Source organism: Hoplias malabaricus, chromosome Y, assembly GCF_029633855.1.
Source record: "Hoplias malabaricus isolate fHopMal1 chromosome Y, fHopMal1.hap1, whole genome shotgun sequence".
Classification (NCBI taxonomy): domain Eukaryota; kingdom Metazoa; phylum Chordata; class Actinopteri; order Characiformes; family Erythrinidae; genus Hoplias; species Hoplias malabaricus.
Genome location: NC_089820.1, coordinates 59697719 through 59719962, shown reverse-complemented (window position 1 = coordinate 59719962; position 22244 = coordinate 59697719). Strand labels below are relative to the sequence as shown.

General features: G+C 46.3%; 1 protein-coding gene across 2 annotated transcripts; it reads left to right on the top strand.

Moving 5' to 3' along the window:
* Window positions 1-1829: 1829 nt before the first annotated feature.
* Window positions 1830-20340, top strand: LOC136678671 (cytoplasmic dynein 1 light intermediate chain 2-like). Of its 2 annotated transcripts, none has more exons than XM_066656759.1 (13): window positions 1830-1931; window positions 3618-3691; window positions 4901-5017; window positions 5157-5387; window positions 9976-10142; window positions 11633-11726; window positions 12222-12357; window positions 13056-13167; window positions 13554-13613; window positions 14149-14190; window positions 14298-14415; window positions 16832-16954; window positions 18889-20340. In XM_066656759.1, the coding sequence occupies exons 1-13, from the start codon at window positions 1849-1851 to the stop codon at window positions 18903-18905; spliced, it is 1374 nt and encodes a 457-aa protein (XP_066512856.1). In that variant the 5' UTR covers window positions 1830-1848; the 3' UTR covers window positions 18906-20340. The 2 variants fall into 2 exon arrangements, with proteins under 2 accessions (XP_066512856.1, XP_066512855.1); XM_066656758.1 differs by having other exon boundaries at window positions 18884-20340.
* Window positions 20341-22244: the final 1904 nt, after the last annotated feature.

Sequence of the window (22244 nt, the reverse complement as noted above, 5' to 3'; positions counted from 1 at the left end):
ACTCACACCTACGGACAGGCGCCCCCTCCAGGGTGTGTTCCCGCCTTGTGCCCAGTGATTCTGGGTAGACTCCAGGCCCTGAACTGGATAAGGGTCACAGACAATGAATGAATGTTAAAAATGTAAAAAGCAGAGAATTCTCCCTTAACTGAGGATACCCCTCTGCCCTGAGTCATTAATTAATAATAATAATTACCCCCAGTGTATCAGATTTAACTGATCCAGGGTCAGCTTTCTCTAAAACAGTTCTGTAAAATCTACCTAAATGGAGTTTAATTAAAATGTCTTTATTTACGTGATTATTTAAAAACAAATTGTCGAATTAAATAATAAAAGTCTTTAGAGGTTTAACATAATTAATATTGTAAACGTTTTCTGTTAAAAATGTACTTCTATTTTTGTATTTGTTTAAAAAAAAATACAGAAGTAAAGATGACATCATTCAGGCCAACGCGGATGGGGCTGTCCCCCGAGCTGCCTGATCAGAACACAAACGTAAAGAAAAGAAACAGAGCCGAGGCGTTTCCGTCACTGTTTTATTGAATTTATTTAATAAATGAACTCAGATTAAAGGGACACCCCAAAGCTCCGCGGCGCTGGCGGGTTTTTTCGGCCTGAAAGACCCCGATGCGCGGCTGGAGTGTGAAGTTTGCGGCGCGGGGTCCTTCAGGCGGAGCCTCCACCCAGTGCCACACTTCTTATCGCGCCCGTTTTCGGGAGCCCCGCCTCCAACCGCTCTCTGATTTGACAGCGCCGCCCGGCTCATTATAATACCACTGAATAAATTAATAATTAATTTAGAGTTGAAAACTGGGTTTAGTTCCGTTTGTTCATAAAGAATGCTGCATTTCTCCTTAAAATCTAATTTTAATAAAATACAAAATATTAGATTAATCTAATTTGAATAAAAGTGCAAATACCTTTATGAAAATCATTTGTTTATAATATTTAGCTCAAATACAAAAAAAAAGACAAAATATTAAATCAGTTTCTTATAGAAAAATATCTGCTTCGTTGGTACCTTCATAACAATGATTTAATTTATATAAATTTATTATTAGGAATTAGTTCAGGGCACAAAAAGAAAACCTTTAAACCTTAAAATATGTTGTTTTTTTTAACTGTATTTATACAGAATAAGAAATATTTGTAATGTATTAAAGTGATAATAAGAATGTTTTTCAAAAATGATTAAAACAAATATTAGGAGCATTTTCCCAAATAAAGATTCCATTTCCCAATAAACACCAGGCATTGTATGGATTTGGGCCGAATCCTGTCGGGTTTGGGCTGTGATTGAACCTTAATTTGGTTCAAATGTAGCTCAAGTCAGAGATTTAGACGAAGAGGGACTTCTTTTTCTAAACATCTTTTCACCTTTGACTTTTCCACGACTCAACACCCAATGAACATCCTGCTTCTAGCTTTGATCACGGAACTGACCCATGCTCCTCTCACCACGAGACTTCAGCCCACAGTGGTTTGATTGTGTGTTTAATGCCAGTTTTAATAAATAAACATCAAAACAGTCTCTGAGACTCATTAGAGTTGTGTTCTGATTCTAAATAATTAAATATAAAAATGTTCATTAGTAATCAGTATCTCACTGCGGTGTGTCATAATCCGAGCCAGAACCACGAGATACTGATTACAAATTAACATTTTTATATTGAACTATTTTTAATCAGAACACAACTCTAATGGGTCTCAGAACCGGGAAAATGGGCGTACACAGAGAAACACAATAATTTACATCATATTTAAATAGAGCCGCTCGGCAGCCAATGGGATGCCGGGATGGGCGTGGCCTGCGGAAAGCGGGCGGGAAGGCGGCTGAGGGAGACAGAGATGATGGCGGCGGGAGCGGAGCAGAGAGTCCAGAGAGAGGAGATGGAGAACGGCACCGAGGAGGACGAGGGACACAACCTGTGGTAAACCAGCCGCTTTATTCACATCACCCGGGGACGAACACCCTCTCACCCGCGCTCCCGGGCGCCCGGGGCCGGCTTTACTGCGGGGCTGTGCTGTGTCACTGCGGGCCATTCACAAAAAACACACACAGCTCTTTCGAAAACACTCCTACTCACTTTAATTCATTTTTACTCGTCTTTATTTACTCTTATCCTCTTCTGTTGTGTGCATACACCGCACCTACCCTCCTAAACCTGCCTTTAAAACTCATAAACCCCGGCCTGAACTTCAACTTCTCTCGCCCGGCAACTTCTCCAGAACTCCGCGGTCCACCTTAAACGCCCCTGCTGTCTACTGCAGCTGCTGCACCTTTTAAGGTGGAGCGGAGAGTTGGAGCTGAGGCGGTTTCTGTCAGAGTTGTGAGGTGGAGGAGGACTGGCTTTAACCGCGAAGTGTAACTGCTGTCTTTTTCTTTTGTCTCCCGTTGTTTGCTTGTTTATAAACTTATGAGCGTGTTTTCATTTTTAGTATTGGTTTAGTTTTGGTGATATTTTGACTCGAGAAGCCGAGGGTTAGAGCTGTTTCTGTCGGTGTTTGTTCGGTAGCTGTCTATTTTAAGGGTCATTTTAATTTGATTATTTTTAGTGTTGTGTGTGTTGTTTACTCTTCTCCAGGTAGAAGACAGTCTTTATTTGTGAACGCCACCCAGCTTTGTGTGTTTACTATTCGTCTTTTTTGTTTGTAGCGGAGTCCGTTTCCTCTGTGATTGTGGAAATGGCTGATGTTTGAAATGACGGAGTGTGAGGAGGTGTGAGGTGTTTGTGTTGTTGTTGTTGTTGTTTTATTTGACTGTTTTTACGGGTAAATAAACCACGTGTTGTGTTAATGTACTGTGGCCTCTGTGGCTGTGCTCCATGATGCAGTTGTGCTGTGTTTGTGTTTATATTTATTAGTTTTTCTTGGTGAATATTTTACTCGCTGTGGTGTTTGAAGACTCTGGTGTTTGTTGGTGTTTGAATGGTAAATAAGTAATTCTGTGTTTACTGTGATATTAAAGTTTATTTAATGACACCTGAGGTGGGGGGCGGGGTCAGGCGTGTGTTATGTCAGGTGTCTGTAGGTGTGTGTGTGTGTGTGTGTGTGTGTGTGTGTGAGCTGTATTAGAGCTGTGTCTGATCTCTAGTTTGTTAAACAGGGAGTAGGTTATTTATTATTATTATTGTTATTGTTATTTTAGACTATAGTACAGGTGCGCGTCTGTTGCTTGGCACTGATTAAAGTTACAGTACAGTGGTGTGGTCTGTTTCTATCTGCTGTTAAACTGACCTCTGTCTCCAGTGTCCTTCGTGTCCATCCTTCGTGATTCAGTGTTTGATCGTTCTGAGTGAGCCCCAGCTCTGCAGAGACACCGAGGGTCACTTTAACGGCCCACGTCTGGGTTCAGAATGAATTATTAATTTTTCTTCTTCAGTTTACAGCAGGACAGTGTGGTAGAGTGCAGTGAAACACCCTCAGACTCCTTCTGTGCAGTGAATAAAGAAAACAGATTAACAGCAGCGCAGAGTAGAAACAGAAACACAACACACACCAGTGTGTCCGTTTAAAGTGACGGTTAATCTTTATTCAGGCCGAGAGCCTCAGGTGAGTCTCGGGAGGACAGCTGTTGATCTGAGTGTGATCCTGCGTCTCTTTGTCTCCGATCGCAGGTCTTCAATCCTCAGTGAAGTTTCCACTCGTTCCAGCTCCAAATTGCCATCGGGGAAAAATATCTTGGTGTTCGGTGAGTGTTATTTTAAAACTGCCACAGTAATTATGTCTATTGAAGTGTAACACACCCTCTTAGGCCTCACTTATACCGTAACACTGCGCCAGAATGAGTGTGTGTGTGTGGGTGTGTGAGACAGTGTTTTATAGAGAATGTGTGTGTGTGAGAGTGTTTGAGAGAGTGAGAGCATGTGAGAGTGTTTGTGTGAGTCAGTGAGAGTGTGTGTGTGTGGTGTGAGTGTGGTGTGAGAGAGAGAGTGTGGTGTGAGAGAGAGAGTGTGTGTGAGAGAGAGAGTGTGTGTGTGAGAGAGAGTGTGTGTGTGAGAGAGAGTGTGTGTGTGAGAGAGAGTGTGTGTGTGAGAGAGAGTGTGTGTGTGAGAGAGAGTGTGTGTGTGAGAGAGAGTGTGTGTGTGGTGTGTGAATGATAGAGAAAGAGAGTGTGTGTGTGTGTTTGAGAGAGAGAGTGTGTGTGTGGTGTGAGACAGTGAGAGTGAGACGGACTGTGTCTCTTTTAAAGGCTGGTGTTGTGCTGTGTGTTTGCTGCAGGTTGTAAACAGAGCTGTGAGGGAGCCACAGAGCCACTGTTTGTTGAATTCTATTTTCAAACCTGAGTTTTAGAAAAAATATAAACTCTTCTGTAAAATGGGGCTGAATTTGTGGGGGGTTGTGTTTCAGAGAAATGTACAGAGAGGTAACAGACAGAGCGGCGCGGTTCGGACCGGAGCTGGTCCCTCTGTGGTTATAAACACCTCGAGGGAGATGAGAGTCTGTGTGTTACGCTCCTGGTCCTCAGTGGTGCTTAAATACAACAGAATCATTTTAGAACGAAAGCGTTTGAGAAATGTGTCGACAGCAAGCGCTGACAGGGTCAGAGCCGTGAAAAGCAGGCGGCCGCTTCGTCACATGATTTCATTTAGGAGCCAATGGGTTTTAAGCTTTTTTTTGTGCATTCAATAATTTGTGATGTCACAAATCATATAATCATAAACCTGCTTATTCACTCTGCTGCAGTTGAGCCCCGCCCATTCACACTGAGGTTATAAGGAGTGTTCCAGCACGGACACACAGTCAGTCCGAACAGTCCTATCACTGAGGGATGAAGAGGGATTAGTTCATGGATTTATTCAAATTAAAATACTAATATAGAGCAGTGAACACACTGTCCTCGGGAGCAACTACGGTACTGGATATTTAAGTGTGTGTGTGTGTGTGTGTGTGTTTTCAGGGGAGGATGGATCGGGGAAGACCACTCTTATGTCAAAGCTCCAAGGAGCAGAACACAATAAAAAAGGGAGAGGCCTGGAGTATCTGTACCTGAGCATCCACGACGAGGACCGAGATGGTGGGTTCAGTGATTAGTGTTCTCCTCTGAGCTGATGAACTGTAACTGTTCTGTTCTTCTTTGAGTGTAATGTTTATGTTGGAGTGGTAGGGGTCTTGCCGGAGGACTCTTATTATGAAGTTATTTGAAACGGTTTCAGATCTGACGCGATGTAACGTGTGGATCCTGGACGGAGATCTCTACCACAAAGGCCTGCTGAAGTTCGCCGTGTCGGCGGAGACGCTGTGGGACAGCCTGGCCATGTTTGTGTTGGACATGTCCCGGCCCTGGACGATGATGGAGTCTCTGCAGAAGTGGACGAGTGTCCTGCGGGAACACGTGGACAAACTCAGGGTCCCCCCTGAGGATCTGAGGGAGATGGAGCAGAGGAGTGAGTGAGCTTTTATATTTTTGTTCATGCACACACACACACACACCTGAAGTGGAAGGCAACCACCTTCATGTTGATGAAGGAGACAATGTGAGACGGTGGGGGACGCTGCTGTTTGGACGGAGGGAGACAGTGGGGGACGCTGCTGTTTGGACGGAGGGAGACGGTGGGGGACGCTGCTGTTTGGACGGAGGGAGACGGTGGGGGACGCTGCTGTTTGGACGGAGGGAGACGGTGGGGGACGCTGCTGTTTGGACATTGCACACTAGCTCCCCCTACTGTCAGCTGTAGAGTCAGGAGGCGTCTGATTGGATTTAACAAACTTAGTTCAAGTACAGACTCCCAGTAGATTTAGTCCAGAATGTCCTGAATCGTTGCGTCTCTCGTGTGTCTCTGGGAGACAAAAATAAATCTCAGATCAAAACTTGTCTCACTCCGTCTACTCCACATTGTGTGAAAGTTGGGGAATTACTGCTTGATTGGGGCATGTTTCAGTTCTTCTCTCAAATGATGACAGGTTTAGCCTCTGTCTAAAAAAAGGGGAAGTACTGATCTTTGTGTGAGTGAAGTTCCCAAAATTCAGCAGCTTACAGAGGACACTCGGAGAGACATGTCCCATTCCCCTCGTCTCCACAGAGGAACACAGTTCTGTTTCTTAATGAAACGTCTGTGACCCCCTTTGGTCCAAACCCCACGAGCCCCACAGCAGTGTTCTCCCCCTGTGTAAACAGCCCCTGTTCAGAACGCCCGCTTTCAGCACCTGCTCCTTTAAATGATAATGAGCCGCTCGCTGTTCACCCCGACCCCGAGCGCACAGCAGTGAGGAGCGAGGAGCAGAAGCTCTGGTTTTTAGCCGTTTTCACTCTTTTCTCTTTCTTCTCCGTTTTTACTCAGTGCTCTTATTTCTCCGCGCTCGTTGTGTCTGTTTTGCTGAGTTTAACCTCGTCTTTACGCTCTCACATAAACACGGGTCCAGCGCTGTGATTGGACAGACTCAGACGAGGGGGCGGGGCCATTCTAAAGTCTCTGCACTTGACGTCAGAAGCGGAGCAGAATCAGAACGACTCGTTTTATTTATTTGTTTAATTTTTTTATCACAAAGAAAACAGACTGGGGGGGTCTTGTTTCACAGTGTGTGTGTTGGTGGGCTCCAGATGAACACTTTAATGTGAACACACTGAAGAAGGGAGGGTTTAGTGACGATGAACCATGTGTTTTTAGTTTACTGTCTGAGGCAGAGTGCTGAGCTGTTGAGCTGTGGTCTTGTGGGCGCTGTTAATGGCTGTTGTTTGTTAAATATGGCTCTCACACTGTGTGTGTGTGTGTGTGTGTGTGTGTGAGAAAGAGGAAGCTATAGTGAGGTGCTGTAGTGTCGGCTACTTTTGGCTCTAATCTGGAAGTAGGACACTCCTTGTTTTACCACGTGCTGCTGTCACAGCGAGAGATGACTTTTATTATTTTAGAAAACATTTTGGACCCTTTACTGTTACTGCTTCATTCCCTTCTCGTACCCGAGGATTAACACACCATAATTATTACTGTAACAAAGACATTGGCCGTAGAAGTGTTACACTGCAGATATAAGCCGTGATGGCACCCGTTTCTTTATTCTCAAACCTGCAGCGTTCAGCCTGGTCCAGAGCGCTGATATAATTCGGGTATCGGTCGCTGTTATCCGCTGTGGTGTTTGGAAACCTGGTTCACGGGAAGGTCCCGCGGGGTTCTGAGAACCTGAACGCTCGGTGGGGTGTAACCTGAGAGGTCAGGGCGGGTGGCGCAGTGTGGGGGCCTTCAACGGTCACGGCTAGGGACAGAGTTATACCTACTTTAACAGAAATGCTGAGTGTCCCACAGAAGGCCAGCATCAGGAGAAGATGACCTCATCACTCCATCAGATAGAAGTCAGGAAGAGGAGGGGGAGAGAGTGAGTGAGTGAGTGAGTGAGTGAGTGAGTGAGTGAGTGAGTGAGTGAGTGAGTGAGTGAGTGAGTGAGTGAGTGAGTGAGAGAGAGAGAAAGAAAGAAAGAAAGAAAGAAAGAAAGAAGGAGAGTTTGGGCTCATATCCAGACTCTTACAGACCGGTTGCATCATAGTCTGACATCCGATTCCCAGCAATCTGTGGGATTATGAATAAACACACACTCTCTCTCTCTCTCTCTCTCTTACACGTTGGACAGTCAGCAGTTCAGAATGTTGTTTGTGAGTGAAGCTGTGTGTTTGTGAAGACGCTGTGTGAGGAGCTCTCTGCTGCTGGATGCATTTAAAGCTGCTGTGTTTGAAGTGTTGTTTAATTTATTTATTTAAAGCGCTATAAACTGTGTTTAAAGTGTTTGCTTTAGTCCTGTTCTGTGGATAATGGACACGTGTCTGTTACAGAGACACGCCCGTGTTTGGACGCTGTGAAAGTTGGTCAAAGTCGACGATAGAAAGTGTTTACAGCTGCAGTTTAAAGTGTTACAGCACTGAGACAGACCTGAGCTTAAACTTCCTGTTAGTGTGTGTGTGTGTGTCGCTCGTCATCTAGTCCTTCATCAGTGACACAGGACGCTGTCGGCTGGATGTTTTTGGTCGGTGGACTGTTCTCAGTCCAGACACTGAGGGGTTTAAAAACTCCAGCAGCACTGCTGTGTCTGATCCACTCTACACCAGCACAACACACACTAACACACCACCACCACGTCAGTGTCAATTAAGCCATTAATAGTAATGTTTCCAGTCTTGTTTCTACCTATAACCAGTGAATAATCAGAACGTCCTGAACATCTGACACAAACAAGGACTCGAGAGGAGTCCAGAACAGACCCTTGTGATTATAATAAATAAAAGATTTATTATGGGTGTTCTCGCCCTCTGGACTCGTATCTCCTCTGAAAGAGAGTCTTTATGCGGCTGGAGAAGGTCTGGGTGTATTTTCTGCTCCGATGCGAGTTAAATTCGTTCTCTGAGGATTTCATTTTAAGTCCGTGTTATTTTTGTGTTAAATCTTGTGAATCACCATGGGGTCGTGGTTGTGCAGTACATCTGGGGTCCGGCGAGACGCTGCGCAGCGCCCAAAGAAACCCACAGGTGTCAGTGTTTCCTCCTTTAAACTCTATGACCCCAGTGTATTCTCTGAGTTTAATGTAGTTTCAGTGGATTATGGCCTTTACTTCAGAACGAGCAGAAAACAGCACGAGGAGCAGCTGAGGTCTCGGGAGGTAGCTGTAAACTCACAGTTCCACCTTAAATGGAATTACGTTCTATTTCTAAGTCTACTGCAGCATTTAAGGTGGAGCTGTGGTGTGAACAGAACTCTGCAGAAAGAGAATCTGAGCTGAGCTCCATGTCACAGAAGAGTGAGGAGAGGGGGGTAATCTCTGATTGTGGAACTCTTCTGAAGGAGAATGAGGCTCTAAATGTAACTAAAGTCCAGCAGCCCCTCTGATATCACTGCAGACTGGTGCAGAGCTGCTACAGAGCGGCGATAGTCGCCTGGGAATGAAGCGCTGCTCTGTTTTATTTGTGTTCTGATGAAGTATCAGGGTTTTGAAGGGTCGTCTCGTGTCGTAGGGGGAGATTTAACCACTGCACCCTGTAACTCAGCTCCAAGGGGTGAGAGGACACTCAGAAACCAGGGGGAGGGGTGGGATTCAGACGCATTCCTCTAGGCACTAAACAGGGAAGGGCTCTGCTTATCAGCATCAGTAAAATTTTCAACTAAAGTAGCCAACCACAATCATGTTTCTGAACCGGGCCCCTCCCACGTGGAAGATTATCACTTTATACAGTAACACCGTGGGGTGGGGGTGGGGGATGCACTCGGGCTGCGTGAGCCTCATATCTGTGAGTGTGGATTGAGTGTGGGGCTTTCGGTGCTGTACGTTTCAGCTCAGCTCAACCCGAGAGAGAGCAGCGCCCCCTCACTATGGCTCTGTTAAATGCACGTGAATGAACTCTGGTCTTGTGCGTAACTTGGACAGCGTAGTTCACCGTGTTTCTGCTGTGTTTTAACGGTAGAACAGCAACTGGTTTCAGATGTGAGTTTCTCCTGCAGTCTCTGGATTGTGGGGGGGGTTATTTCCGTGGATTTTCTGTGTCTCAGTCTGGAGTTGCATTCCTTTGCTCCATTCCTTCCTCAGGAAGTCCCTCCTCTCTTCTTCACTTGGCTGTGTTTTGTTTCATCTGTTTAAAATGCATTATGGGTAGATCTCTCTAAAGCTCTTTTATCAGCAGTGCAGCTCTTCTGAAGCTCACCGGAGATCAGAGAGGCTTCGTCTAAACACCCTCTCCACACTCGTCCTGTACAGGGAGCACACTTCTTTACTTTCCTTCTCCTCCTTTTTCTCTCCTCTTCTTTCTTTAACCAACACATTAAAGTAAACACTGTGCGCTGACGCTGAGGTGTTACAGCGCTCTGTGGATGATGTGCTTCACTTGGAAAATCAACAACTCATTTGTCAAACTTCCACATGACTATGGAGTTCCTTTAGTAACTAAAGTGTAATGTTTCTCTCTCTGTCTCTCGTTTCTCTCTCTATCTCCTGTTTCTCTCTCTCTGTCTTTCTCGTTTTTTTTTCTCTCTCTCTCTCTCTCTCTCTCTCTCTCTCCAGTTGTGAAGGCGTTCCAGGAGTACTCAGAACCAGAAGACGTGATACCCTCCTCACCTCAGAGACGAGTTCCTCCTCCGGGGGGTGATGAGGAGAGCGTCCTGCTGCCCCTCGGAGACAACGTCCTCACACACAACCTCGGCATTCCTGTTATTATCGTTTGCACAAAGGTGTGTACAACTGCATCCGCTCGGTTCTACACCACAGAGTTAAACTCACCATGAAAACCATCTTCCAGCGTTCCCAGGGTGGGGATTAAACGGCAGATCAAGACTGAAACGTTCCCTTCCACCTGAAGTGGTGCAGTAGTTATGTTCTGGGGCCTAAGCTTTTAATTCAAACACCACAGTCCACCTTAAATGAAGCAGAAGTTACATGTTAGTGTCTAAACGTAAATGTTCTAGTGCTCCGTCAGCTTCTCAGTCGAGTGTCAGTGACCAGACGTCTCCATCAGCGCAGCTATGCAGTTCCACCCCGACTGCATTGTTAGGGAATGACGGAGCTGCCGCATGAGTTTCAGCCGAGATATAAACGTCTGTCACACTCAGAGTGGGCAGAGAGCAACCTGTTGTGTGCTTAGTGTGTGCTAACACTTCCCCAGTGTGAATAGAGTGGTGTAAATAAACAGCGCACCAACCGCCCTGAGTTCCAGCGCAGAAATATTCACCACACAGGAGTGTGTGTCGCCCTGTGAAGGACTGGCGCCCCCTGCAGGGAGTGATCCTGCCCTGCGCCCAGTGATTAATGTTTATGAAGCACTCAAACACATTTATTTGGGTGGTTCTTGTTAAAAACAACCATTAAAGATAATATTTAATAATGTAATGTAATTATCAGCATGTTTTTAACACAGATTTATCAGTGGAAGCTGAACATCTCTGATCCAGGGTTATTGAGGTTTCTTGAGAATCTGCTCCAGTGTGTGGTGAAAGACTTCCTTTATGAAGTGTGTATCGCCCGCAGTGATGGAGCTGCAGACCCTCACATGCTCTCAGACACACACACACACACACGGGTGATGTTCTCATGCTGGGCTCTGTATAAAGTGAAACACTGGGGTTAAACCGTGTGTGTGTTAACTGTAAAGTGTTGACGTTTCGTAAAATGGGGAAAGTTTATATTGTAATCATTTTTGGGAAAAGGTCTCCATCAAACAGAAAAAATACAGACATCAAACACAAACGAGAAAATTCCGCCTGCGCTGGGTGTCCACAGGCGTTTGCCGTAGAGTGTGTATCACTTGATAATCCTGATAAAATCTAATAAATAAAAGAGCAGTTTAGCTCCGCCCATCACCCTGCTGTTAGAAAGAGGAGCTGTACGAGTCCACCAATCAGAATAGAGACGATTTAAATATATATATACATTTAAAGGCAGGATTTAGGGATAAAAGGAGAGGGATAACTGTGTCGTGTCGGTAATAAACCACGTGAAAAATGGACCCATGTGAAGAAAACACACCGGAGAAGATGCTGTAACTGATTGTCGTTTGGAGTTTGATTAAAGAGGAAGTTTAAAGAAGGAAACAGGAGCTGAAAATAAAACTTTATTCTGTTTTACATAATCTTATTTTTGTCATGAGAGAACAGCTGACGTCCCTGAGCTAAACTATCCCTGTGTGTGTGTGTGTGTGTGTGTGTGTGTGTGTGGTGTGTTTCAGTGTGATGCGGTGACTGTGCTGGAGAAAGATCACGACTACAAAGAGGAGCATTTTGACTTTATTCAGTCCCACATCAGGAGATTCTGCCTGCAGTGTATCCCTCAGTGTCTCAGCGCTGGCTCTTTAATGGTTTATCAGTGAATGCCTGTGTTAGGAAAGCAGTGTTTTTGTAGCAGAGTGCAAGTAAAACACAGAAGAATGCAGACTATAAATAAATAAATAGAAATAACACGGTGCATAAAATACATTCTGGCACAAAAACTAATTTTCTGTTCCACCTTAAATCAGTTGCAGTCTAGTGGTACGCTCCTTAGTATAGTTTTCAGTTCCACCTTAAACATGCATCAGTCAGATATTAGTGCTTTAGCTTCTTGGTAGAATTTGCTTTCCACCTTAAATGATGCTTCAGTTACAATTCATGGCCAAAGCTTTTTAATAAAATATTCCTTTCCACCTTAAATGATGCATCTGAGTGAGAGCTCAAGGGAAGAATGTTTTCTCTGCTGTAGATGTGACGTCGTTTCCTCTGAAAGGACTTTTATTTTGCTGTGCTGCTGGAGTGTGTATGTGCCTTAACCTCTTCTCTCAGATGGAGCTGCCTTGGTTTACACCTCTGTGAAGGAGGAGAAGAACCTGGACCTTCTTTACAAATACACGGTGCACAAACTGTACGACTTCCAGTTCACCACGCCGGCCCTCGTGGTGGAGAAGGACGCCGTGTTCATGTAAGAACTGCTCCGCCTTCTCTCCGTTTGACCTAGTGTTCTTAGTAGAACTCTCTGTTCCACCTTAAATGGTGTGTCGGTTGTATTCTAGAGCCGTGGTTCTCAAACGTTTTAGACCAAGTACCAGCTACAATTCATCTCTCTCTCACAGACACACACACACACACACACACACACACACACACACACACACACACTAGTGCACTAGGGGTTGTGAACACACACCCAGAGCAGGGGGGAGCAGCCATCCCCAGTGCCAGGGAGGAGTTGTGAGTATTTACAGCATGTCACTGACTGACGGTCACTAGAGGGCGCTGACGTCAGTTCATTCTCTCAGTTTTAAAGTTGGATTAAGAACATTGATATTGACGAAGCCAGGAGGTTGTCGTTTGTTTATTTATTATTAATATTTGTATTGTTTTGAGGAGCTCTGTGTTTTAATTCTGAAGCAGGGAGCAGTCTCAGTGTGGAACACTTCACTAAATAAATGTGTAATAAATGTTAATTTAACAGTGAACAGTTGAAAATAACAGATTAAATGTTATGTAAATAATTGTGACATTTGTCAGAGATGTTCTCTTTAAAGCAGTGTATCGGCTGATGCACCTGTGACGTCAGATATCTGAGTTCTCACATCAGTTAGAGTTAGGTAAAGGCCCCCTGTCCCACACTGACCCCGTGTCCTCACTCGTCCACAGTCCGGCGGGGTGGGACAACGAGAAGAAGATCGCCATTCTGCACGAAAACTTTACGACGGTTCGCCCCGAGGACCCCTTTGAGGATTTCATCATGAAGCCCCCCGTGCGGAAGGTGAGCAGAGGAGCTGCTGGTTATTTACACTGCGTTAACGTGTTATAACAGGGCTCCTGAGCAGGGAGTTGGGGCTGATGTGACAGATCTGGGCAGTGTGTGTGTTCTCCTCCAGATTGTGAGTGGGGGGGAGGGGGGGGGGGCAGTGAGTGAATGATGATAACTGCCAGAAAAATTCAGAAAAAGCGGGAAGAACAAAAAAAAAAAGAAACTGAGTGGTGTGAGTTGTGTGTTCAGTGAAATCTCTCTGTGGTTTTAGTTCAGTGTACGGTTTATTAAAAGTGATGATGTCAATCTTATTGATGATTATAATTCTGTGGTTTATTTCTCTGTTTTCTCTCTCTCTCTCTCTTTCTCTCTCTCTCTTTCTCTCTCTCTCTCTCCAGTTGGTGCACGACAAAGAGATAAACGCTGAGGATGAGCAGGTTTTCCTCATGAAGCAACAGGTCTGTTCTCATCGTTACACACACACACACACACACACACACACACACACACCTTAGAATCAATATAATTCTCTCATCATATCGTCACTGTCCAAAGAAAAACACATATCTCTCAAATCAGTGACTTTACAGAAGAATAAACTCTTCTCAGCTCTCAGTGGAAGTCCGTGTAAAAGATTTTATTCCTTAGTTTTTTATTAAATAATTTTGGAGAGTTTCTATTGGTCATTCATCATGAGATTTACACACACACACACACACAGAGTCACAGGGTTTTAACTGGACAGTGACAGTATAATGAACCTCAGATGATCCTCTGGTTTTAGTCCAGAACTGAATTAAACCGAGTCCAAACGGGTCGATGGGAGGTGATTAACCCTTTAGTGTCTGTGACGTCTCCCTGTTTAACACTGCAATTTTTCATGATATTTTTCTGGGATAAATTCCTAAAAGTCCTGTTTTTCTGTTTGTTTCACATTGGTGTTTGTGTAAATAATCAACTTTAATGGTTTTCAATCCTTTTCTCTGTCCTCAGTCTCTGTTAGCCAAGCAGCCTGCCACGCCCACCAGAGGAACAGTGAGTACCACCTGGGGCTAGAAACTTAACAAAGGACTTCACCTGTGTACGTTGTGTGTCTGTGCATCTTATTTCTTTGTCTGAAATGTGTGTTTGTGTTTTTGTAGGAGTCTCCAGCAAGGACGGCGTCTGGTTCCCCTCGGCCCACGGGTCGAACCGGACCCACGAATGTGGCGAGTGTGTCGCCCATGACGGCCGTCAAGAAACCAGACCCCAATATGAAAGGTGAGTTTTGGTCCCCCTTTATTCCAGATGTGGTTGGGTGCAGACGTTTTTCCAGATGTGGTCGAGCAGTTGAGACCTTGAGTGTTTCTGAAAAATATTTTCACTTCTTTGGTTTTACACTGGAGTCATAAAGTGGATGTAGTCCTCACGCAGCGGCGCGTCTCCTCACACACACACACACACACCCGCTCACACCCCACGCTACACCTGTGTCCACCGTCTCCACTGGCAACCGCTCAAATACCGCGTTCAGTCCAGTCTTCTTTGAACTACCTGTAATGCCGGGATCGGCCACACGAGGAGTTTTACAGCATTGTGTCGTATCCGACCATTTCCCAGCGTTTGAACCGAATCTGAGCGTCGGGGACGAGGAGCGGTCGTGGAGCGCGACATAATCAAAGAAGAGCGGCGTGTGACTCCCCACGACTCCCCGAGGAAAAGTGGAGCACCTTGGAGTTGTTTGGATCAGTCCCGGTCTGACGTGTACCTGACGATGACCGGAGCACATCTGTAAACACGGAGAAGAGAGAGAGAGAGGGAGGCTCTGCTGCAGCTGTCAGTGGAACAACGGAACTGAGGAAGCGCTCTGGACGTGTAACACATTCCCTCAGGTTCTTTTTGTAGGAGACAGTCCACACCATCCTCTCCGTAACGCCCAGGAACCGTTCTCTATCACTTCTTCTCCTTCTCCTTCTTCCTGTAGCCGGAGTGGTCCGTCTCAGATGTGTCTCCCGACCAAGACACACATGAGTTTATAGTGTATTCTGATCTCAGCCTAAAGCTCTTAGTCTCGTCTCTTCATGTCTCTGATCTTCTTCCCCATAAACCCCCCCGTGCCCTCAGGTCTCCTCCTAAGGAGCTACTCTCCGTTCAGGAAGGCTTTGGTGACTCAGCGGTTTCTAGATTCACACCTCAACTCTGGGATTCTCTTCCTCCACTGGTGAAAGAAACGGTTTCTCTCTCCGTATTTAAATCTAGTCTTTAATCTTCTCCCACGTGCAGTCGGTCGGCCCTGAGCCTGAACTGTTCCTCCACCAGGTCCCGTCCTGCTGTGTGTGAACGTTACGGACACCACGTGGAACGAAGGATATTTACTGGAAGTGTGTTCCTCTGCAGTGAGTCTTACTGCCCTTTGAAGGCTTTAATCTGGACGTGGGAACATTTACTGTGAGGATTTGGTAGCAGTCTGTTAATCTCTAGTAAGATCCGGTGCTGATGTTGATGTCTAGATCCTGAAAATACTGACGACATTGAGTCACTGCTCAGTGCTGGGGGCGATACACTCTTCTGTGTCGTCCCTTTACACTTTTCATGGAGATGAAATAACCAGGGTTCTCTGTGGAGGTGGTTTAAATGGTTTATCACCTGGTGTCTACAAGCTTTTGGACACACGGGGGCGCTGCAGTGCTTTTAAAGATAAAGTGACTCTTGGCTGATGCCAGTGTTGATCTGAAAGTGAGAAACTGGGCAGATTTTAGATTCTATTTTTAGATCCCCTTTAATTTCTGTGTGAACAGCGCCACCCGAGGGAGCTCTGGGGTCATTTTCTGGACCTTCATTATTCTTCATCCTCAGCATTTTCTCCGTCATTAAACTCAGCAGTAGTGAGATCCACATTCCAGCCCCCAGGGGGCGCTTTAATATTAAATCAGCTTTAGTTAAAGCATGAAGAGTTTAACTTCCCCCCGCTGACCTTCGGCTTATATTTATTATTTAACTGTACACTGATCAGCCATAGTATTACAACCACCTCCTCGTTCCTCCACTCATTGTCCACTGTCCACTTCGGTCACTCTGGAGTCCACCTGTTGTTCTGCATACTTCATTACCCCCTGTTCTTCAGTGCTCAGGACCACTCAGTGTCACTGCTGCACTGAGAACAGTCCACCGACCAAAAACATCCAGCCGATAGCGTCCTGTGTCACTGATGAAGGACTAGAGGACGAGCGACACACACTGTGCAGCGACAGATGAGCTACTGTCTCTGACTCTACATCTACAAGGTGGACCAACGAGGGAGGAGTGTCTCACAGAGTGGACAGAGAGTGGACACAGGGTTTAAAAACTCCAGCAGCACTGCTGTGTCTGATCCACTCTACACCAGCACAACACACACTAACACACCACCACCACGTCAGTGTCACTGCAGCGCTGAGAATCATCCACCACCACATCACACCTGCTCTCTCTCTCACACACACACACACACACACACACACACACACACACACACACCACCACCACGTCACTGAGAATGGAGTGGAGTGGAGCTGGAAGAATGGACAGTGAGTCCAGAATGAAGGAGATGGCTTTAATGTTTTGGCAGATGAACTGATGAGGGCCTGTGCTGCTCATTTAAAGGCAGTGGGCGCAGTTAAATCTCAAAATGACAATCAATGTTTCTGTCATTTTCCAGGAGCTGCTGCGAACGAGGGAGTGCTGGCGAACTTCTTTAACAGTCTGCTGAGTAAAAAGACGGGGGCCCCGGGGAGCCCTGGGACCGCGGGGGCCACAGTGCAGGGGTCCGCCAAAAAAACAGGTAAATGACCTTCACTAACCTCTAGCTCCCTGACACACCGGACTGCGCAGGGTTAAACTGGAGACTGGACTCGTCTACACTTCTCATACAGAGAGAGACTTTAACTTTCAAACCCCTCACAGAGGGTGGGAGGGGCAGGGGGAGGGAGGGAGGGGCGGGGACTGTTAGGAAGGAAAGGGAGAGACAGACAGAGGGAATGGAGAGAAGTGGAGAGAAAGACGACAGACAGAAAAGAAAGTGTGTGTGTGTGTATAAACTCTCCTGTGTGGAGTTTACCTGTAGAGTCCGAGAGAGAGAGAGAGAGAGAAGCGAGGGGACGCTGAAGCAGCCGGTGATGTCTCTCCTTCGCTGGTTTAACCCTTTAACACCTCATATCTGTCTCAGACCACTGCACATTTACCTCATCACATGCATGAATCGCTGTCTTCAGCTCCGCCCACAAATGTGTTCCCCCATAGTTACTGTTGCTAGGTTGGACAAGCTTTACACGACAGAATTAATCATTAATCATTAACGAGGGACAGTTTAAACTCCTCCCTCTGCCACAAACGGACTTAGTTTTGACGATTTGTCCTCAGTCGGAATGATCGCCTGTTGCAGGTGTTAATTTCATATTTTACCTCACAACAGCAGCTAGTGATGACCGCGTTAGTGGGCGGAGCCTGAATATTTTAACGTCATTTAACGCCTCATTGACATTGTGTTCTGAAATGTGACCTCACCGCTGTCCTGGCCTTGAGCTGTGGGCGAGGGGAGGAGATGCATGCAGCCGCTTCCTCCTCCTCCTCCTCCTCCTCCTCCTCCTCCTCCTCCATCTCTATGACGATGTGCTCTGCATGTTTTTGTCAATCACAGCAATAAAGACCTCTACAGAACCTCCGCTCCCTCAGAAGAAAAACAGGAGCGAATTCAGCAGAACATCTTCACTGTGAGACGCACCCCTCAGAGCAGCCTCTGGTCTCTGTCCCCCCCCCCCCGACAGACACGGTTCCATTACTGAGACACACAGCTTCGCTTTAAAGGTGCAGTCAGTCATTTTTCCACAGATTCAGTTGTGAACAAGACTTATAAAGTGTTTAAACAACACATCGTCTCCGGCGCTGAGAGGGAGGACGGGGACAGGCTTCTTTTGAGACGTGTGAGAGCCGTGCTCTTTAGGACCCCCCAGCCCTGTGTAGCTCAGGCATCGCCAGAGTTCGAGTCCCTGACCAGGGCCAGCGTTTACAGCCCCCTCAGGGGTTTCTCAGGAGTCCTGTGTGATGTAGAGGGTCCTTCTGTCAGTAACGTGTAGGTAGATTCACCAGAGGAGGGTAGGTCCCCCGTGTGAGCCCTGGTTCCTCTGAAGGTTCTTCCTCAGCTCTGAGAGAGTGTCTCTCCTGGGTCTTTTACGTTTCAAATTAAAACTCCTCCTCACTGCAGTTCTGTGACATCATCAGCTGTGAAACACACGACACAAACACATTTCATTTGAAAATCAAAGTGCTCTGTTTTTCCTGAATGAAAGAGTTAATGCTCCACGGAGTGGGGCCCCTACCTGGGGGCGGCTGTGCTGTTAAATACAGTCTCTGACACCTCCAGGCCTCTAGGTGTCAGTGCAGCGGTGAGAAAACGACTGACTGCACCTTTTAGAAACGTTAGAAACCGCAGTGTGATTTAAAGTTTTTAGATTTTATTTAATTTTTTTGTTTTGAAAGCGAAATTAAGCTTTTCATTTAGATTTTAAATAGTTTCTATTTCTGTTTTTAAACCTCTTTAAATCCGTGGCGTGTAAATAACCGCACCGTGATTCCCGACGGCTGCGAGGGAGAGGGGTGTGTCCACGGCGCTGTGTTCTCTGCCCCCTGTGCTCCAGGTGGTTTTAGTCTCTGTGTGTGAGCCTCAGACGCTACAGGAGATTACTCTCTGCTCTGTCTCTGCTTCTTCTCCAAGGGCAGAAGCCGGCTTTGACTGACGTCCAGGCGGAACTGGACCGAATGACGCAGAAACCGGACGCTACGCTCAAGGCCAACAGCAGCACATCCGCCCCGGAGAACACGGCGTGAGCTCCGCCCACAAAATAAACAACAACAAGCACTCTGGAGAGACACAAACAAGATTAGAGAACATTACGCAACGGAACCCCACTGAACAGGAGCAGAGCCCGCGGTGTGAGCGCCGGGGGCGACCGGGGCGAGGGAACCACGCCTTTAAACACTGTTCTTCTTCATTCACAAACCGTCTTTGTTCTTAGTTCACTTTGTTTGGGCCAAAAGGGTTAAAACAAACAAAACAAAAGAGTTTTTTTTTTTTTTTTTTTTTGAGAAATGCTGCTGTTTTTGTTCTGCTTTTAAATAAAGAACGGAGAGCAGCGGCTTCAGGTGACGCCACTAAAAACTAAAGGAATAAACGTGATTAATATTAATATCATCACCGTGGAGTTCAGCGCGGAGTGTGTAAAGAACCATGATCACGGACTGTATTTATATCAAAGCAAAGGCTTCGAAGCTTGAACATTATTACTGTCTCCTCCTGGGTTTTCATCGCCTTCGCTCTAACAGCGCCTCGTCATGACACTAACGTCCAGTTTCCACAGAGTTACACACAAACAGAACCGGACCGGGCCGGCCGCCCCGGAGCGGAGACCCGTCTGGATTCTGTAAACACACAGAGTCCGCTACGAGCCGCTGCTCGCTTTTGTACAAAAAAGTCACTCGTTTTAAGAAGCGCTTTTCAGACGGCGTCCGAGCGCAGAGCCGTGCTTCTCCTCTGATTCTCTTCTGCTCTTTGTTTGTTTTCGTGGCTGCGCTCGCGTTCGGGAGAAAAAAAGAGCAGAGAGGCGTTTTTCCTAAAAACTGAAATTATATTAAAATAATAATAAAACAATCCAGAAAAGTCCCAAGTGCCTGGCGCCGCCGCTGTGTCTCTCTGAGGAACTGCACTGTAGCAGCAACACTCTGAAGTCTCTCTCTCTCTCTCTCTCTGTTTCTCTCTCTCTGTTGCTCTGTCTCTCTCTCGCCTTTTTCTTTAGCTTTTTTGTTTTCTTTTTTATTTATTTGTTGTTTATATTTTTTCATTTTTAATTGCTTTAGTTTCTGCGTAAAACACCGAATAATTTCACTTTCCTCTCGGTCGGGGTTTTGCTTCTCATCTGAATTTTGTTTGTTTTGATATTTATTTTCTGTTTTTCTACAGATCTGTGGTGTTATGGCTGCAGCGTCTCTGACCTGATGATGATAAATATATATCTGGCTTTTTTTTTTCTAACTCCTTTGGCGTAGATGGGTTTATGTTCAGCCGAGAGTCTCTCTGTTTTATAAAAGATAAGAAACAAGGCGCAAACCACTAATATATTCTCTCTTTCCTCTCTCTCTCTCCTCTCTCTCCCCCCTCTCTCTCTCTCTCCCTCCCCTCTCTCTCTCTCTCTCTCCCCTCTCCCTCTTTCCTCTCTCTCTCTCTCTCTCCCCTCTCCCTCTTTCCTCTCTCTCTCTCCCCTCTTTCCTCTCTCTCTCTCTCTCTCTCTCCCCTCTCCCCCCTCTCCCTCTCTCTCTCCCTCTTTCCTTTCTCTCTCTCCCCTCTCCCTCTTTCCTCTCTCTCTCTCCCCTCTTTCCTCTCTCTCTCTCTCTCTCTCTCCCCTCTCTCCCTCTCTCTCCCCTCTCCCCCCTCTCCCTCTCTCTCTCTCTCTCTCTCCCTCTTTCCTTTCTCTCTCTCCCCCCTCTCTCCCCCCCCCCTCTCTCTCTCTCTCTCATATTTACACGGTTGTAACGACATGAATTTTTCTCCAACTTTAACCCGAGTCTCTCCTGAAAGTCACAGGGTAAAAACATTCCTGATTTTAGAGAAACGTCTGTTTTCTCGGAGCCGCTCTGTCTCTGATTTCCCTGACGTTCTCTTTTTTCTCGTACTGTGTCCAGTCACTTGTAAATGTCTAAAAACCTAATGTTATTTTGCAGTTGTTGCGAGGACAGACTTCAGAAAACTAGCCAATTATTCAATGTTTTTGCAGAAATCAGCCGAAGACGGGACTTGATCCCGTGGTTCTTTGTTTTTTCTTTCTGTCGTGAACCTGCGCCTCCCTGTGGTCAGAGGAGAACACAGCAGCTTCAGGGAAAAAGATAAAGAGGAAAAAGCAGAGAAATTGGAACTGGAACCAAAGAAGTTTAATCCTCGTGTGACGCGAGTGCTTTTAGAGTCGTGTCCCAGGCCCCAAACCCCTCTGAACGTTGTACTGGAGCCGCACCGAGACGTCGGCGCAGTCCTTTAACAGGGAGCTCCACTCTTCGACCCTTAGTCCATTCACTGAGCTGTAAACTGACGGGGAATGCTCCGACTGTAACTCAGCGGAGGGGAACGGAACCAGGCCTCTTCACTTTGTCAGACTGCCACCTCCCCCTCGTCCGAGGAGCTCCGTACGGAGCGGTGATGGCGGCGGTAAACTGTGGACATTTGCACGTCCGTCTCCACCAGGAGCGGGTTTATCCACTGTTTACGATTAAAGGAGGACGTCTGGTTCCCTTCACCTCCGCTGTGCACTGCTCTGACTGTAAAACAGCTGGAGTTCTCCTTTAAAAACTGTGCCCATGAAATCTGCGTGATGCTGATTGGCTAGCAGGCTCATGCTCATTTACATACTGTAGTCCTCTGATATGTCAGAGCTGTTAAGGCCCATATCGCGATGCTCCTCCAGGACTGATGTATCGTGCGGCCGAGGCCTGAGCTTTTGTTTAGTTTTGTTTCTCCTCTTTCACCTGCTTTCGTTTCTTTAAGGGAAGAGACCACAGGGTGTGCACAGTCTACTTTTATCTTTGTTTTCTTTAGTTTTGCATGAAGTGTATTAACTCTACGCTGTCTCATAGCCGCCACCAAACGGAGGAACTCATTCGCATTCTGAATCTACATATACTGCATATTAATGAGCGTCTTTGCTGTGCAGAGCTAAGCATCCGCCGATAGTCGAAGCACAATATCGTCTTGAAGTCTGGACTCTCTACTTCTGAGTTTTATTCCCTAAGCATTTCCTCATTAAAGCTCTGTAATCATCCCTCTGTCACCTGCAGGGGCCGGTTATTCACTTTAAAACCTGCCGAGAAGCACTTCGACGTCTGTCTCCGTCTTTACTCCACACTGAGGTTGAAGCGAGACTTCAGGGCCTCGGCTCATTTACTGACTGTTGTCCTCACGTCGCTCCTCTGTTCAGATCTTTGTCTTTTTCCTGTAAATGTGGTTAATCCAGAGATAAAACTAAAGCGAATCGGACCCGTCTCCAAGCTCCAGGCTTCTTCAAAGCGTCCGCGTCGACACCTCTGCCTCTTCC